The sequence below is a fragment of the Telmatherina bonti genome (genome assembly GCF_933228915.1).
Source record: "Telmatherina bonti genome assembly, chromosome: 4".
NCBI lineage: Eukaryota > Metazoa > Chordata > Actinopteri > Atheriniformes > Telmatherinidae > Telmatherina > Telmatherina bonti.
The window spans coordinates 5,945,146-5,964,407 of NC_136622.1; the positions used below are offsets into that span (position 1 = coordinate 5,945,146).

Genomic DNA, 19,262 nt, shown 5'->3' on the forward strand with positions numbered 1-19,262 from the left:
AGACGATCAGGTGGATGAAGATGAAGACGATCAGGTGGATGAAGATGAAGACAATCAGGTGGATGAAGATGAAGACGATTAAACGGATGAAAATGAAGACGATCAGGTAGATGAAGATGAAGACGATCAGGTGGATGAAGATGATCAAATGGATGAAAATAAAGACGATGAGGTGGATGAAGATGAGGACGACCAAGTGGGTGAAGATAATCAGGTGGATGATGATGAAGACGATGAGGTGGATGAAGATAAAGACAATCAGGTGGATGAAGATAAAGACGATCAGGTGGATGAAGATAAAGACGATGAGGTGGATGAAGATAAAGACGATCAGGTGGATGAAGATAAAGACGATCAGGTGGATGAAGATGACGATGATCAGGTGGATGAAGATAAAGACGATCAGGTGGATGAAGATAAAGACGATCAGGTGGATGAAGATGAAGATGATCAGGTGGATGAAGATAATCAGGTGGATGAAGATAATCAGGTGGATGAAGATAATCAGGTGGATGAAAATGATCAGGTGGATGAAGATAAAGACAATTATGTGGATGAAGATGAAGACGATCAGGTGGATGAAGATAAAGACGATCAGGTGGATGAAGATAAAGACGATCAGGTGGATGAAGATGAAGACGATCAGGTGGATGAAGATAAAGACAATTATGTGGATGAAGATGAAGACGATCAGGTGGATGAAGATTAAGACGATCAGGTGGATGAAGATAAAGACAATCATGTGGATGAAGATGAAGACGATCAGGTGGATGAAGATAAAGACGATCAGGTGGATGAAGATAAAGACAATCATGTGGATGAAGATGAAGATGATCAGGTGGATGAAGACGATCAGGTGGATGAGGACGATCAGGTGGATGAAGACGATCAGGTGGATGAAGATGATCAGGTGGATGAAGATGAAGACGATCAGGTGGATGAAGATGAAGACGATCAGGTGGATGAAGATAAAGACGATCAGGTGGATGAAGATAAAGACGATCAGGTGGATGAAGATAAAGACAATCATGTGGATGAAGATGAAGATGATCAGGTGGATGAAGACGATCAGGTGGATGAGGACGATCAGGTGGATGAAGATGATCAGGTGGATGAAGATGATCAGGTGGATGAAGATGAAGACGATCAGGTGGATGAAGATAAAGACAATCAGGTGGATGAAGATGAAGACGATCAGGTGGATGAAGATAAAGACGATCAGGTGGATGAAGATAAAGACAATCATGTGGATGAAGATGAAGATGATCAGGTGGATGAAGACGATCAGGTGGATGAAGACGATCAGGTGGATGAAGATGATCAGGTGGATGAAGATGAAGACGATCAGGTGGATGAAGATGAAGACGATCAGGTGGATGAAGATAAAGACAATCATGTGGATGAAGATGAAGATGATCAGGTGGATGAAGACGATCAGGTGGATGAAGATAAAGACGATCAGGTGGATGAAGATGAAGATGATGAAGTGGATGAAGATGAGGACGATCAGGTGGATGAAGATGAGGACGATCAGGTGGATGAAGATGAGGACGATCAGGTGCATGAAGATGAGGACGATCAGGTGGATGAAGATGAAGACGATCAGGTGGATGAAGATGAAGACGATCAGGTGGATGAAGATGAAGACGATCAGGTGGATGAAGATGAAGACGATCAGGTGGATGAAGATGAAGACAATCAGGTGGATGAAGATGACGACGATCAGGTGGATGAAGATGAAGACGATTAAACGGATGAAAATGAAGACGATCAGGTAGATGAAGATGATCAAATGGATGAAAATAAAGACGATGAGGTGGATGAAGATGAGGACGACCAAGTGGGTGAAGATAATCAGGTGGATGATGATGAAGACGATGAGGTGGATGAAGATGAAGACAATCAGGTGGATGAAGATAAAGACGATCAGGTGGATGATGATGAAGACGATCAGGTGGATGATGATGAAGACGATCAGGTGGATGAAGATGAAGACGATCAGGTGGATGAAGATGAAGACAATCAGGTGGATGAAGATGACGACGATCAGGTGGATGAAGATGAAGACGATTAAACGGATGAAAATGAAGACGATCAGGTAGATGAAGATGATCAAATGGATGAAAATAAAGACGATGAGGTGGATGAAGATGAGGACGACCAAGTGGGTGAAGATAATCAGGTGGATGATGATGAAGACGATGAGGTGGATGAAGATGAAGACAATCAGGTGGATGAAGATAAAGACGATCAGGTGGATGATGATGAAGACGATCAGGTGGATGATGATGAAGACGATCAGGTGGATGATGATGAAGACGATCAGGTGGATGATGATGAAGACGATCAGGTGGATGATGATGAAGACGATCAGGTGGATGAAGATGAGGACGATCAGCTGGATGAAGATGAGGACGATCAGGTGGATGAAGACGATCAGGTTGATGAAGACGATCAGGTGGATGAAGACGATCAGGTGGATGAAGATGAAAACAGTCAGGTGGATGAAGACGATCAGGTGGATGAAGATGAAGACGATCAGGTGGATGAAGATGAAAACAGTCAGGTGGATGAAGACGATCAGGTGGATGAAGATGAAGACGATCAGGTGGATGATGATGAAGACAATCAGGTGGATGAAGATGAAGACGATCAGGTGGATGAAGATAAAGACGATCAGGTAGATGAAGATAATCAAGTGGATGAAGATGAGGACGATCAGGTGGATGAAGATGAGGACGATCAGGTGGATGAAGATAAAGACGATCAGGTGGATGAAGATGAAGACGATCAGGTGGATGAAGACGATCAGGTGGATGAAGAAAAATACGATCAGGTGGATGAAGATGAAGACAATCAGGTGGATGAAGATGAAGACGATCAGGTGGATGAAGACGATCAGGTGGATGAAGAAAAATACGATCAGGTGGATGAAGATGAAGACAATCAGGTGGATGAAGATGAAGACAATCAGGTGGATGAAGATGAAGACAATCAGGTGGATGAAGATGAAGACGATCAGGTGGATGAAGATGAAGATGATCAGGTGGATGAAGATGAAGACGATTAAATGGATGAAGATGAAGACGATCAGGTAGATGAAGATGAAGACGATCAGGTAGATGAAGATGAAGACGATCAGGTGGATGAAGACGATCAGGTGGATCAAGATAATCAAGTGGATGAAGATGAGGACGATCAGGTGGATGAAGATGAGGACGATCAGGTGGATGAAGATGAAGACGATCAGGTGGATGAAGATGAAGACGATCAGGTGGATGAAGATGAAGACGATCAGGTGGATGAAGACGATCAGGTGGATGAAGATGAAGACGATCAGGTGGATGAAGATGAAGACGATCAGGTGGATGAGGACGATCAGGTGAATGAAGACGATCAGGTGGATGATGATGAAGACGATCAGGTGGATGAAGACGATCAAGTGGATGAAGATGAAGACGATCAGGTGGATGAAGATAAAGACAATCAGGTGGATGAAGATAAAGACGATCAGGTGGATGAAGATAAAGACAATCAGGTGGATGAAGATAAAGACAATCAGGTGGATGAAGATAAAGACAATCAGGTGGATGATGATGAAGACGATCAGGTGGATGAAGATGAGGACGATCAGGTGGATGAAGACGATCAAGTGGATGAAGATGAAGACGATCAGGTGGATGAAGATAAAGACGATCAGGTGGATGAAGATGAAGACAATCAGGTGGATGAAGATAAAGACGATCAGGTGGATGAAGATAAAGACGATCAGGTGGATGAAGATGAAGACGATCAGGTGGATGAAGATAAAGACAATCAGGTGGATGAAGATAAAGACAATCAGGTGGATGATGATGAAGACGATCAGGTGGATGAAGATGAGGACGATCAGGTGGATGAAGACGATCAAGTGGATGAAGATGAAGACGATCAGGTGGATGAAGATAAAGACGATCAGGTGGATGAAGATAAAGACGATCAGGTGGATGAAGATGAAGACGATCAGGTGGATGAAGATAATCAGGTGGATGAAGATGAGGACGATCAGGTGGATGAAGATGAAGACGATCAGGTGGATGAAGACGATCAGGTGGATGAAGATGAGGACGATCAGGTGAATGAAGACGATCAGGTGGATGAAGATGAAGACGATCAGGTGGATGAAGACGATCAAGTGGATGAAGATGAAGACGATCAGGTGGATGAAGATAAAGACAATCAGGTGGATGATGATGAAGACGATCAGGTGGATGAAGATAAAGACAATCAGGTGGATGATGATGAAGACGATCAGGTGGATGAAGATGAGGACGATCAGGTGGATGAAGACGATCAAGTGGATGAAGATGAAGACGATCAGGTGGATGAAGATAAAGACGATCAGGTGGATGAAGATAAAGACGATCAGGTGGATGAAGATAAAGACGATCAGCTGGATGAAGATGAGGACGATCAGCTGGATGAAGATGAGGACGATCAGCTGGATGAAGATGAGGACGATCAGGTGGATGAAGACGATCAGGTGGATGAAGACGATCAAGTGGATGAAGATGAAGACGATCAGGTGGATGAAGATAAAGACGATCAGGTGGATGAAGATGAGGACGATCAGGTGGATGAAGACGATCAGGTGGATGAAGATAAAGACAATCAGGTGGATGAAGATGAAGACGATCAGGTGGATGAAGACGATCAGGTGGATGAAGATGAAGACGATCAGGTGGATGAAGATAAAGACAATCAGGTGGATGATGATGAAGACAATCAGGTGGATGATGATGAAGACAATCAGGTGGATGATGATGAAGACAATCAGGTGGATGATGATGAAGACAATCAGGTGGATGATGATGAAGACAATCAGGTGGATGATGATGAAGACAATCAGGTGGATGAAGACGATCAAGTGGATGAAGACGATCAAGTGGATGAAGATGAAGACGATCAGGTGGATGAAGATAAAGACGATCAGGTGGATGAAGATGATCAGGTTGATGAAGACGATCAGGTGGATGAAGACGATCAGGTGGATGAAGATGAAGACAGTCAGGTGGATGAAGACGATCAAGTGGATGAAGATGAAGACGATCAGGTGGATGAAGATAAAGACGATCAGGTGGATGAAGATGAAGACGATCAGGTGGATGAAGATGATCAGGTTGATGAAGACGATCAGGTGGATGAAGATGAAGACGATCAGGTGGATGAAGACGATCAGGTGGATGAAGATGAAGACGATCAGGTGGATGAAGATAAAGACAATCAGGTGGATGATGATGAAGACAATCAGGTGGATGATGATGAAGACAATCAGGTGGATGATGATGAAGACAATCAGGTGGATGATGATGAAGACAATCAGGTGGATGATGATGAAGACAATCAGGTGGATGATGATGAAGACAATCAGGTGGATGAAGACGATCAGGTGGATGAAGATGAAGACAGTCAGGTGGATGAAGACGATCAGGTGGATGAAGATGAAGACAATCAGGTGGATGAAGACGATCAGGTGGATGTAGATAAAGACGATCAGGTAGATGAAGATGAGGAGGATCAGGTGGATGAAGATAAAGACGATCAGGTGGATGAAGATGAAGACGATCAGGTGGATGAAGATGAAGACGATCAGGTGGATGAAGACTATCAGGTGGATGAAGACGAGCAGGTGGATGAAGATAAAGACGATCAGGTGGATGAAGACGATCAGGTGGATGAAGATGAAGATGATCAGGTGGATGAAGATGAGGACGATCAGGTGGATGAAGATAAAGACAATCAGGTGGATGAAGACGATCAGGTGGATGAAGATAAAGACGATCAGGTGGATGAAGATGAAGACGATCAGGTGGATAAAGACGATCAGGTGGATGAAGATGAAGACGATCAGGTGGATGAAGATGAAGACGATCAGGTGGATGAAGATAATCAAGTGGATGAAGATGAGGACGATCAGGTAGATGAAGATGAAGACGATCAGGTGGATGAAGATGAGGACGATCAAGTGGATGAAGATGAGGACGATCAGGTAGATGAAGATGAAGACGATCAGGTGGATGTAGATGATCAAATGGATGAAAATAAAGACGATGAGGTGGATAAAGATGAGGACGATCAAGTGGGTGAAGATAATCAGGTGGATGAAGATGAAGATGATCAGGTGGATGAAGATGAAGACGATTAAGTGGATGAAGATGAAGATGAAGACGCTCAGGTGGATGAAGATAAAGGCGAAGAGGTGGACAAAGATGAGGATGATCTGATGGATGAAGATCAAGACAATCAGGTGGATGATAAGGACGACCAGGTGGATTGGTCACTGGCCCCTCAGCAGTCCCATCATCGTTGTCGCCATCATCGTTGTCGCCATCATCGTTGTCGCCATCATCGTCAGCGTCAGCTTGTTCCATTTTCCAGCAGCCCTGTCTCCTTCCTTGTCCTGCTTCTTCTGCTCTTCTCTCTTGTCTTCACACCTCTTGCCCATCTTTTAAATAGTCTGTCCAGACACTCACAGGTGTTCCCACTTAACAATTAAGGATGAGTTCATTAGGCCTCCAGGGGGGGTTAGTAGTCAAACAGCAAAGATAAAAACACATGCAAGAAAACAATTTCATTTAAAACCCATGCTTTTGACCCCATCACACCAGCATACCCAAAGGGACTTCCCAGAGCCAAAAAACTCAGTCCACCTCGACCCCCTGACAACCGCCAGAGTGCGTAGGTTTGAAACCTTCATGCTGATGAGATTGAGGGCCCTCTTTCCCAACGCCTCAAACTCCCCCAGCTCTGGTGTCTGAAAAGTCAGTAGAAGTTCCTGGTTCTCCTGCCACTGCTCTATTGCAGGAGAAACTACCAGAGCAGGAAAAACATACTCATACTCATCATCCCACTGGTCAGACAAAGTACAGTTCTCAGCAAATGCTCTCAGTGGTTCTGGTAAAGAAGTACAGACCTCTTGTACCAGTCTGTTAAGAAGTCTGTCCGAGTGCATCCGTAGCAGACCAGCCAGAGTAGATGCCGAGGATTTCAGGAGGTGGCCCAGTTTAACACAGCCTGCCTCCCTAAAACGGGAATGTAGAGTGAGCGATGTGAGTATCCGAGAAGAAAATAGCTTGTTTCCAAACAGGGGCTCCTCAAACAACCAGAACCCAGGAGTACAGACAAGTTCCGAAGGAGAAGACTGCAACACTGATCGGTAAAAAGGTGTCAAACCCGTCAGATCCAGAGACTGTGGTTGGAGCAGGAACAAATGTTTGTTGTAGCCAAGGCTTCCTGCCTTCCTTAGCAATAAACAGGCGGTGTCCATCCACGGTGATCCAAAACTATAGAGCAGTCTCTGCGCTGTCTGTAGTCTGAAAGCTGTCACGGGAGACATGATGTCAATCAGGCCCTGTCCCCCCTCCTGGACTGGGAGGTACAGAACCGCTGCTCTCAACCAATGATGCCCCGACCAAAAGAAGTCCACAAGCTTTCTCTGGATGTCCTCCAGCGAGGCCAGCACAATCAATCTGTGCCAGAGGGTCAAGGCAACCAGATTGTTAGCCACTAGGACCCTCCCCCTGTACGACAGTTGAGGCAGGAACCACTTCCAGTTGGACAACCTAGCACACACTCTCTCCATGACGCCCTCCCAATTCTTTTTCTGCCTCCTCAAATAAACACCCAAAACCTTTGGCCCCTGGTTCCCCCATCTGAGGCATTCAGGCAGAATAGGAGTGGGATTGTCAGCCCACTGTCCAACCAGCACAGTCTCACTCTTGCTCTAGTTAACCTTAGCTGAAGAAGCCTGAGGATATAAGTCCAGACTGCTCTTAAGATTATCCACATCCCTCTGGTTCCTGATCAACACCGTGATGTCATCTGCATAAGAGAAGAGAACCAGTGAAGGGCGATGAGATAAACCCGGTAACAAGAGACCCGATAACTGAGAGCGTAACCAATGTAATAGTGGTTCAATAGCGATAGTGTACAGGTGTCCAGACAGCGGACACCCCTGTCTAGTCCCTCTCTGAACCTTGACTGGACAGCTCAGCCCCCCACCCACTTTGATCAAACCAAAAGCATCTTTGTACATCAAGGTCAGTAAAGAGACAAAACCATTCCCAAAACCAAATGCTCTTAAAGTAGAAAAAAGAAAACCATGATCGACTCGATCAAAGGCCTTCTCCTGATCTGGAGAAATAAGACATACATCCAAGCCAAACAATTTACAAGCATCAAACAAGTCCCTGAACAGAAAAAGATTACCCATAATTGATCCGTCCGGTATTCCATATGACTGGTCTCGATGGATGATTAGTCCCAAGGTGTGTTACAGCCAGTTAGCAAGAACTTGTGCACAGCAATGCAACAGGTCTCCAGTTTTTAATCAAAGTCAAGTCACCCTTCTTAGGTAACAGTGAAAGAGCGGCGTGGCGGCAGGAAAAAGGCAGAACTCCATTCCGTGAACATTCCTTTAACACCGCCAACAAGTCTACTCCCAAGAAGCTCCAAAAATATTTATAAAAGTCCACAGGTAATCCATCCAACCCTGGAGCCTGGCCAGGGAAGTCATCTGGCCAACCGCGGTAGTCAGTTCCTCCAGAGAGACGGGGACCTCAAGATGAGTTTTGTCTGCACAGCTCAGCTGAGGAAGCCCCTCCAGCAGTTCCACCATACAGTCTTTCTTACAGTCCTCCTGGCTGTAGAGGGTGCTGTAGAAGGACACAGCATGCTGCCTCATCATCATCATCGGGTCAGTGGTCAAGGAGCCATCAGAGAGGCGGAGACAGGTCATCTGCTTACTCTGAGAGATAGATCTCTCCAGGTTGAAGAAGAAGGAGGTGGTAGCATCCATGTGTCTAACTGTGGTGAACCTGGACCTGACCAGGGCTCCCTTAGCTCTCTCATGGACAAAAGAACCCAGCTCCTTCCTCTTCTGATGAAGGTTATCACTGCCAGTAGTGTTTGAAGCTAAAATACCATCTTCCAGATCCTGAATTTCTTTTTCTAACTCATTGATGACCTTTTTAATTCTAGCTGTAGAGTGACTACTGTGCTGTTGACAGAAGACCCTGATCTGGGCTTTACCCACTTCCCACCACTGACTAAGAGACTGGAAATCTCCCTTCTTCCCCCTCCAAATCTCCCAGAAGTCCTGGAAACTCTGGCAGAAGGAACTATCCTGTAGTCACTTAATATTAAAGTGCCAGTAAGAGCTGCACCTGGAGAAACCTGGAAGTCCAGGGTAACTAAGTGATGGTCAGTAAAACCTACAGGATAAATAAAACTGGTAAGTAACCTGTTTCTGAAACTGTCTGTTAGGTAAAGCCTGTCCAGCCTAGCTGCACTCCAGGTAAACTGCTTCTTCTGTGGGTTCTTAACCCTCCAGGCGTCTACCAGGCTGAACTCTGATAGCAACCTGGATGGAGCAGTGGATGACTGGAGGTGTGGTTCTAGTCCCTTCCTGTCCAGAATGAAATGGACGGTTCCAGTCTCCCCCATCACTACACACTCATTCTGATCACACTGCTTCAGGAAAGTTCTGACTTGATTAAAAATGACAAGCCTGTCAGCTCCCACATTTGGAGCGTATACGTTAAGGAAACGAAAAAAAATATTCTGAATTTCTGCCCTAACTACTAAAACTCTGCCTATAACCAGCTCTGTGGTGGAAATGATGTTGACACTAAGAGCTGGAGAGAAAAGAACAGCGACTCCAGCAGAGAGGTTTGTTCCATGAGACAGAACGTACTGCCCTTTCCACCACAAACCCCAGTCCACCTCCTTCTCTGCATCACGATGGGTTTCCTGCAGACAAACTACATCTAAGCCCTTCTGGGTGATTGTTTCTAAAACAACTGCTCTTCTCTGACGATCCTTCCCTCCATTTGTGTTCAGGGAGCCTATCCTCACCTTCTGCATACAGGGGAGAGAGAAAAAGACGACAGAAGTAGAAAGCAACAGAAGAAGCATCACCCAGTGAATTGCCATGATTCTACTTCCGGAGTTTCAGTTGTTTGGTACCTTGGTCTTTACCGACTTTTAACTGTTTTCGAAATGCTCGTCACAAGTTTACTCAGAACAAACCATTTCTTTTCATCCAACAAGTCCACACCCGCCACCTTCAGCAGAGTCCTCAAGCTCTTAACAAACTTCTCACCATCAGCAAAATACTCAGACAGACTTCCTAAAGGTTTCCTCCAAATCATTCATTTCCTCCAAAGTATAAAGATCCCCACGGAAGATTGTGAACCAGTAACAGATGTACCATCAGAATCAGTATCATAATCCACGTTTTCTCCAGTGTCAGATGAGGCAACAGCCTCAGACAGAGGTTGCTTCAGTGACATCAGAGACCTACTCATCACTCCTGTCTTCATCTGGAACACTCAGAAAATCAGTCTGTTTACCATCCGTGTGACCGCTGTCCTGTCTGTTACACCCCTCTCCTGGGCTTATCTCCCCTTCCTGACACCCAACAGGTTCTGCAGGAACCTCCACCTGTTGCTCCATACACTCCTCCTTCTCCACATACTGCCCACGGTCCACAGCTGACTCTTCAGCTGACCTATGAGGGCAGAAAGCTCACTTATGTCTCACATCCCCACACTAAAAACACTTAATGCTCCCTGTACTAACATAGACCATGTATTGACCATCATCGTGCTTAACTCTGAAGGAAACCTCCAGAGACTATGATGGAGAATTTAGGAACATGAACACCTGCCTTCTGAGAGACTGAACATGTTTCAGTTTCTTGCTCCTACAGCCCAGACCGCCTGAACGGAAAGCACTCGCTATTTTACCGAAACGCTGCAGCTCCCGCTCCAGTGTCTCGTTAGGAATAAAGGCGGGAACCCCGGTGATCGTAACCCGGCTAGACGGCACATGACAAGCGGCCAAACCTGCAGGTAAACCCCGCTGAGCGTGACGCCACTAACTATTAGATCAGTAACAAGCCGCTCTTCCTTCAGAAAAACCACCACAGCTTTATTCATCCTGGAGGCATAAACTAGGTTATCATGACCCACATGTTCCCCCACGGCTAACAGAACAGTCTCCACAGGTGTGGAAGGATCAGGTTGTAGACGAACCCCATGTTTCAACGACAAAGCGGGTGTCTCTATCGACGCCATCCCGGCAGAAAAACTGCCTAACGCCAGCGAAACAACCCAATGACCGGCCGATAAATCGATCAATAACAGTAAATAGTGTAAGAAAGACAGAAAAAGAAGAAACTTTTCAATCGCACTCACCACACTCCCCTCAACCGAGCTCACCGCCACACACAGAGAGAGAAGACGGAGAGACCTTCAGTGGAGGGTGCATGGGGCCATAGCCACTAACAGGTACCTGGCACCCCTCGATCCAAACATAGGGCCTGGGTGTCCTTTTTGTTCCCACTCAGAAACGCTTCACCATCTTTTTGTTCAGTGTTCACGGCTGACGGGTTTGTTTGAACTTCTGAGCGGTTTGGTTCAGAGGTTTGGGGCAAAGTTTTCTCTCAGTTATTTTAATTTTGGTCTTCAGTACACAGCATGCAGAAAATCTGTTCACTCACTGTTAAACCTGATCTTTGGTGAGGCTAAGTTGGCCATTTGGAAGACCAGAAGGAACAGGATCAAAGATCAAGGGTCAGACGCTCTCCTGGTTTTCACCAGGCTGTTGGCGGCTCGGCTCAGGATGGAATTTGATTTTTTTAAGCTCACAAACAGGTTGGAGGAATTTGAGGATCTTTGAGGTCTGCAAAACGTTCTGTGTTCATTTACGGAGAATTGTTTGGTTTTCAATTTTTGTTCCCCTCCTCCCGCTCCCCTTTGGCTGTTGTACATGTAAATTATTCTCCTTTGTTTGTGTAGGCTGAAATAAAAGACCTTTTAAAACGCAACTCAAAACTCTATCTGTCCGTCCGTCCGTCCATCCATCTATCTGCCTACATTGTAGCTGGAATGAACATTTAAGCAAGCTGTATTTAAGCTAACTCAAGAAGACAAAGAGAGGTTCAATCAACCATTTGTTTCATACAGGAGAAATGCTGAATCAAATAAATTTGATGTCTGGAGGCATAGAACATGTCATAATCAAATGTGATAAATATATTTAGATAAAATAGGAAGGAAATTAGAAGGATTCTTAAAATAGGTGAGGACATAAGGAGGTGGTTTAATGCTGTCTTTACTTTATTTAGAAATATCAGAGTAGGATAGAATATCATATTTATACACAGAGGTTTTTTTTTTTTTTTTTAATTATCTTTAGTATAAAAACTAAACTTCTAAAGCTCTGATATTTATTACACACGTTTGTACAGCAGGTGGCAGTGTTCATTTTTCTTTGCGAGCCGCATTTATATCTGAAGAAGAAGAAAAAACGTCTGCAGGCAGCAGCAGAAGAAGAAAGTGCTCCATGTCTATTTATCTGTAACAGTTTTGTTAGACATTCGCCGTGTAGAAGTTACACAGCATATGGGTTAGAAGGTAGTTTTCTCTGAACTCTCTCTGCTTCTGGCGGGTTAATCTGCTGTTAAAACTCAGGCCATGACAGTAACACGTGCGCGGATCTCCTCCTGCAGCCACGGCGGACCTGCAGCTCCCTGTGATCCGGTGTGGAGGTGTGGGATGTCAGCCTAAAATGCCCCTCGCTCCTGCTAACCAGGCCCAGCTGATCCGCTCCAGTCAGAAGGACGAATATTACCGATCCGTGCTGAGAAACAACGCAAATGAAGCTTTCCACACACTCGCTGGTCAGTTTGCGTGGATTTAACCTCCGTGTTTATGTTCGCAGACTCCACGGAAACAGCTGGTTTTCATCCAGGGGTGAAGTAAAGTCTTAAAGTTAGAGATAATTTTCATTTCTGTGCATTAAAAGGAGCATAGCAGAAGATTTTAGCTACTGATGTAAGGCTCTCTCAGCTCATGTCTGTGTTTCTGGAAGGAATTGTGGGAATGGAGGATTTCTCTTCTCATCATGAAGAATGCTCAAGCTGAAGGAGGTGTTGAAACTCATCTTTCCACCTTTAGAGAACTAAAGCATCTCTTATCAGAGCTGCCACTTGAAGGCCATCTCAGTGCTGATTGAACCAGCCATTCCCTTATACCGGATCATCTCTTAGCCCTGCATGTCTTCATCAGACATCCACCACACTGAGTGGCATCAGGTCTGTGGATGAGCTGCTTATCTTCAGCCTGAAATACCTAAAGCGTGTTTCTTACAGGATCCAAGCGATGGCTGGACTGGAGGAGAGAGATCGAGCTGCTGTCAGACCTGGCTTACTACTGTTTAACTACATTCTCAGGTGATTTTCAGATGAAAACCAGCTTCTCTTTGCTGCACCAGGGTTAGGAAGTTACATTTCTCTCATCATACTCTGCAGGTTATCAAACTCTAGGTGAGGAGTACGTCAACATCATCCAGGTGGACCCCACGAAACGTCAGATCCCCTCCCGGGCCCGGCGTGGCCTCTTCGTCCTGTGCCACGCGTTCCTTCCATACCTCCTGGAGAAGGTCCTGGTGTGCTTGGAGAACGAGCTGGAAGGCGAGCAGGGGCACCGTGGCGGCGTGAGCCGGCGCCAGGCGGCGACTGGGTGGTGGAGTCTGGAGTGTTGGCTGAGGCAGTGGGTGCAGAAGGGCGTGGCGCTGCTGACGGACCCCCAGAGGAGAGCCTGCCTGCCTGCCGTGCTGGTCGCCCAGCAGGGCGTGACGCTTCTGCACCGACTCCACGTGGCTCTGTTCTACATCAGCAGCTCCTTCTATCATCTGTCCAAGAGAGCAGCTGGTATCAGCTACGTAAGTCCTCCATGTGTCTCACAGGCAGAACGAATAGCGTCAGGAAAATGCAGGAAGCTGCTTTTATTTCAGAAGAAGTTTTTATCACCAGTATGCTTAATGGTTTATCTTGTATCCTGATGGTGTCAGCAGTGGAGCAGAGATGAGATCTGGCTGCAAACCTGAGGAATGTTGTCAGAGAATCTGCAGTCGTCAAACCTGATCCATGCAGACGCTGCTTGCAGCATCTGCGTGCAGCGACTCGTTACAGCATCTGCTTGCATGCGACTGCTTGCATGCGACTGCGTGCAGCGTCTGCGTGCATGCGACTGCGTGCAGCGTCTGCGTGCATGCGACTGCGTGCAGCGTCTGCGTGCATGCGACTGCTTGCATGCGACTGCGTGCAGCATCTGCGTGCATGCGACTGCTTGCATGTGACTGCTTGCAAGCGACTGCGTGCAGCGTCTGCGTGCATGCGACTGCGTGCAGCGTCTGCGTGCATGCGACTGCGTGCAGCATCTGCGTGCATGTGACTGCGTGCAGCATCTGCGTGCATGCGACTGCTTGCATGCGACTGCTTGCATGCGACTGCGTGCAGCGTCTGCTTGCATGCGACTGCGTGCAGCATCTGCGTGCATGCGACTGCGTGCATGCGACTGCTTGCATGCGACTGCGTGCAGCATCTGCGTGCATGCGACTGCGTGCATGCGACTGCTTGCATGCGACTGCGTGCAGCATCTGCGTGCATGCGACTGCTTGCATGCGACTGCTTGCATGCGACTGCGTGCAGCATCTGCGTGCATGCGACTGCGTGCATGCGACTGCTTGCATGCGACTGCGTGCAGCATCTGCGTGCATGCGACTGCGTGCATGCGACTGCGTGCATGCGACTGCGTGCAGCATCTGCGTGCATGCGACTGCTTGCATGCGACTGCGTGCAGCATCTGCGTGCATGCGACTGCGTGCATGCGACTGCGTGCAGCGTCTGCGTGCATGCGACTGCTTGCATGCGACTGCGTGCAGCATCTGCGTGCATGCGACTGCTTGCATGTGACTGCGTGCAGCATCTGCGTGCATGCGACTGCTTGCATGCGACTGCGTGCAGCATCTGCGTGCATGCGACTGCGTGCATGCGACTGCTTGCATGCGACTGCTTGCATGTGACTGCGTGCAGCGTCTGCGTGCATGCGACTGCGTGCATGCGACTGCTTGCATGCGACTGCGTGCAGCGTCTGCGTGCATGCGACTGCGTGCAGCGTCTGCGTGCATGCGACTGCTTGCATGCGACTGCGTGCAGCGTCTGCGTGCATGCGACTGCGTACTGGACTGGATCAGATCCGTTGGTGGAGACGAAGAGTGTGTGTTTTAATGGGGTCCAGTCCTGGTCTGGAGACCGACCATCCTGCAGAAACAAATGGCTGAACTTTCTCATCGGCCTGCTGACGACACGTTGAGTTGGAGCCGGGATGCATCTAAAAGCTGCAGCATGGTAGATCTCCGCGACCAGAACATCCCTGGACTGCATGGAACCAGTTAAACACAGTAAATCCAGCTGCAGGAGGTGTGGAAGCAGCTCATACGTGGTGCATACACACCACAACACACACCGTAGACACATGGATCAAACCAGTCGTGTTTAAAAAGAAACCGTTGTTTCATCTGAGCTGTGTGTGTGTGTGTGTGTGTGTGTGTGTGTGTGTGTGTGTGTGTGTGTGTGTGTGTGTGTAGTTGCGTGTGATGGGGCCGGGCGGTGACGACGACGCCGCCATCAGGACCAGCTACAGGCTGCTGGGCGCCGTCTCCCTCCTCCAGCTCATCATCACCGTCAGTCTGCAGCTCAGCAGCTTGAGGCGAAGGCAGCGAGCCAGGCAGGAGTGGAAGCTCTACAGGACGCTCAGGTAACGGCGAGCACGTCCGCTCACACACCTTCTGGTCCCACATCACCTCCAGACTTCTTCCACATTCTGAGATTTCTGCCCTGAAGTGAATCCTTTGCTTCGTCAGCCTGAAGAAGTTCATCACAACTTCCTCAAAGCTCCACCTGAACGCTTGATGCTGATCTGAGTGTGTTTCAGTCCTCAGCACGGCTCACGCTCCAACCCCAAGGCGGCCCGCTGCATCCTCTGCCTGGAGGCCCGCAGGCACGCCACCTCCACGCCATGCGGACACCTCTTCTGCTGGGAGTGCATCACGGAGTGGTGCAACACCAAGGTCAGATCAGGAACTTCTGTTTCCTCATAACACCCTGCATCGGTTTAGTCCTCCCCGTGGAGAGGACGGCATCTTTAAATCCAGCCCAGTGATGATCACGTCATGCTGCTGGTTTTTCTGCTTTACGCTGAAGGCTGCAGCAGGAAACTGGCTCTTCAAGCTACGTCTGAAAACTAAGAATCTGTTCAGACTTGATGAAGGAAAACAATCTGAATACGGAGGATTAATGAACAAATAAACTGTTAATGGTCAAATATATCTAATAAATCCATTTAAACCAGTTCATAATCATCATGAATTAATCATTTAACAATATTTTTCATATAGGTGAATAAATTTGTTAAATTATTGAATTTATCATTTTGAATAAATTATAAAAAGAAATATGAGTAAATTAATTCTGTTATAAACATATGAAATAAGTGACTTCAGATTTATTATGTAACAGCAATCTGTTTCACAGATAATAAATAAAAGGAATTATAAAAATGAGATCATTTTGATAAACTGTTAATTTTTCAAATATTAAACACAGTCTAACTAGTAGATTCATTTGTGAATTTATTTAATAAATTAATGCAAAGGAATTAATAGTTTTATATTTAAAAAATTTTAATTAGTTGAAAGACAAATAATTTATTGTAAATAAATCTGAATAATTGTAATTGAAATTATTTTGAATTTACTGTACAATTAGTTTATATATATATATATATATATATATATATATATATATATATATATATATATATATATATATACATATACATATATATACATATACATATATATATATATATGTAATATATATATATATATATATATATATATATATATATATATACATATACATATATATACATATACATATATATATATATATGTAATATATATATACATATATATATATATACATATATATATATATGTAATATATATATACATATATATATATATATATATATATATACATATACATATATATATATATGTAATATATATATACATATACATATATATATATATGTAATATATATATACATATATATATATATATATATATATATATATATATATATATATATGTAATATATGGATAAATAAAAGAGCTGAACCAGGACCGTAGTGCAGAAAACTGCTGTTTCACGCCGGTTTGTTTGTTCATCTTGCAGCCGGAGTGTCCTCTGTGTCGAGAGAAGTTCCCGCCTCATCGACTGGTGTACCTGAGGAACTTCAGCTAAAACCCCACAACCAGGTGTTCCACATGCTGCTGCTGAAGTCCTCCGGAGCCAAACACAGTTTGATCCAGTTTAAATCTCTTTACCTTTCATAAGGGAAAGTTGCAGATTGAGAAATCAACTTTGGTTTGTACTTTTTAAACATGTAAATATAAACAAATCAATATAATAAATAAACAGAGTGTCTTAAAATGTCCAAAGACACGTTCCGTAAATGTGAAGGTTTCTGTTTTCATGAACCATCAGCTCAGATTTCTGCTCCGGGAAAGACATGATGTACAGATTTTGCCTTTTGGACGCCAGTATTCCCAGTACATGGACCCAGCTGGTGCAGGTCATCGCACACAAACAACCAGCTGTGTTTTATTGATGAAAAATGTTTTCAGTCTGAGTTCTTCTCCTCTGAACAGAGACGGTATGAAAACTGAGAATGAATTATCTTTAGTGAAAAGTGATTTTCTGCTTCAACAGTTGTATCTAATATATTCTTTATTTGTCATTTAGACGCTTTTCCTGTTTATTTGTGAACAAAGCTGCAGGGTGTGATGTTAGCTGATAAATAGCGCGTGGTAAAGGTTAACGGTGCAGAATGGCATCAGTTGTCTGAAAGCCTCGTCTCCTGACTGCAATGGTAAAAATCCTGTAACCTTCAGTACTTCACAGTGATGAGGAGGGTTGTTGCTTGGCAGCAGACCTTCAGCTGTGTGAACTGCAGCAGCACGAAGAGTTTTCAGTGTTTCTGCATCAACGGGGAAAAAAGGAGCTCACAAAGCTCACATCATCTCCACCGTGACGATGAGTTCACTGTCCTCCAACAGCTCCGCAGTCACCAGATCTACATCCAGCAGAGCAGCTTTGGGATGAGGTGGAACGGGAGATTCTCATGGTGATGAGGTGGAACGGGAGATTCTCATGGTGATGAGGTGGAACGGGAGATTCTCATGGTGATGAGGTGGAACGGGAGATTCTCATGGTGATGAGGTGGAACGGGAGATTCTCATGGTGATGAGGTGGAACGGGAGATTCTCATAGTGATGAGGTGGAACGGGAGATTCTCATAGTGATGAGGTGGAACGGGAGATTCTCATAGTGATGAGGTGGAACGGGAGATTCTCATGGTGATGAGGTGGAACGGGAGATTCTCATAGTGATGAGGTGGAACGGGAGATTCTCATAGTGATGAGGTGGAACGGGAGATTCTCATCATGATGAGGTGGAACGGGAGATTCTCATCATGATGTGGTGGAACGGGAGATTCTCACGGTGATGAGGTGGAACGGGAGATTCTCATGGTGATGAGGTGGAACGGGAGATTCTCATGGTGATGAGGTGGAACGGGAGATTCTCATGGTGATGAGGTGGAACGGGAGATTCTCATGGTGATGAGGTGGAACGGCAGATTCTCATGGTGATGAGGTGGAACGGGAGATTCTCACGGTGATGAGGTGGAACGGGAGATTCTCACGGTGATGAGGTGGAACGGGAGATTCTCATGGTGATGTGCAGGAATCCTGTGATACTTTATGTCGATGTGAAGCAAAACCTCAGAGGAATGTTTAACACCTCGTATCTATCACACCAAGAATGACGGCAGTTCTGAAGGAAAATGGCGGTCGGCGTCTAAGGAGAGGAAGAACTGAGATCCTGCGAGACCTCCAGATCCAGACCAGTCAGCTGCGGAGCAACCAGACGACATCGTGCTTGATAAAAAAAAAACTTAAGCTGAAAAATAAGTGCTGACGGAGGAAGATGAAGTCATCACATCAAAAAACTTCCCCGCATCGAAGTCCTGACAGACATCTGACCCGGAGTCTGGTTCTGGTCCAACTCCCAGTATGATGAAGGAAACTGGGTTTTCAGTCCCAGAAAGAGAGGCAAGTCTTACCGTTACCATGGTAACGAACTGTGTTGCATTCAGGTTCACCACAAAGAGATCTGGAGTTTCTACATGTCTTGGGTTGTCATAGCAACGCGCTTGCAGCTGAATTAATACAAAGTGATTTAGATGGAGAGGTGGTGCAGAGCCCTCATTCTGGATCTCCTGATCCAGCACGGTAGCGGCAGAAT

At 45.7% G+C, this 19,262-nt stretch overlaps 1 protein-coding gene across 1 annotated transcript; it reads left to right on the forward strand.

The window, feature by feature from the left end:
* Positions 1-12,352: 12,352 nt before the first annotated feature.
* Positions 12,353-17,389, forward strand: pex10 (peroxisomal biogenesis factor 10). The gene is made up of 7 exons (XM_079239443.1): positions 12,353-12,458; positions 12,554-12,724; positions 13,196-13,276; positions 13,355-13,767; positions 15,475-15,644; positions 15,822-15,957; positions 17,130-17,389. The coding sequence occupies exons 2-7, from the start codon at positions 12,613-12,615 to the stop codon at positions 17,196-17,198; spliced, it is 981 nt and encodes a 326-aa protein (XP_079095569.1). The 5' UTR covers positions 12,353-12,458; positions 12,554-12,612; the 3' UTR covers positions 17,199-17,389.
* Positions 17,390-19,262: the final 1,873 nt, after the last annotated feature.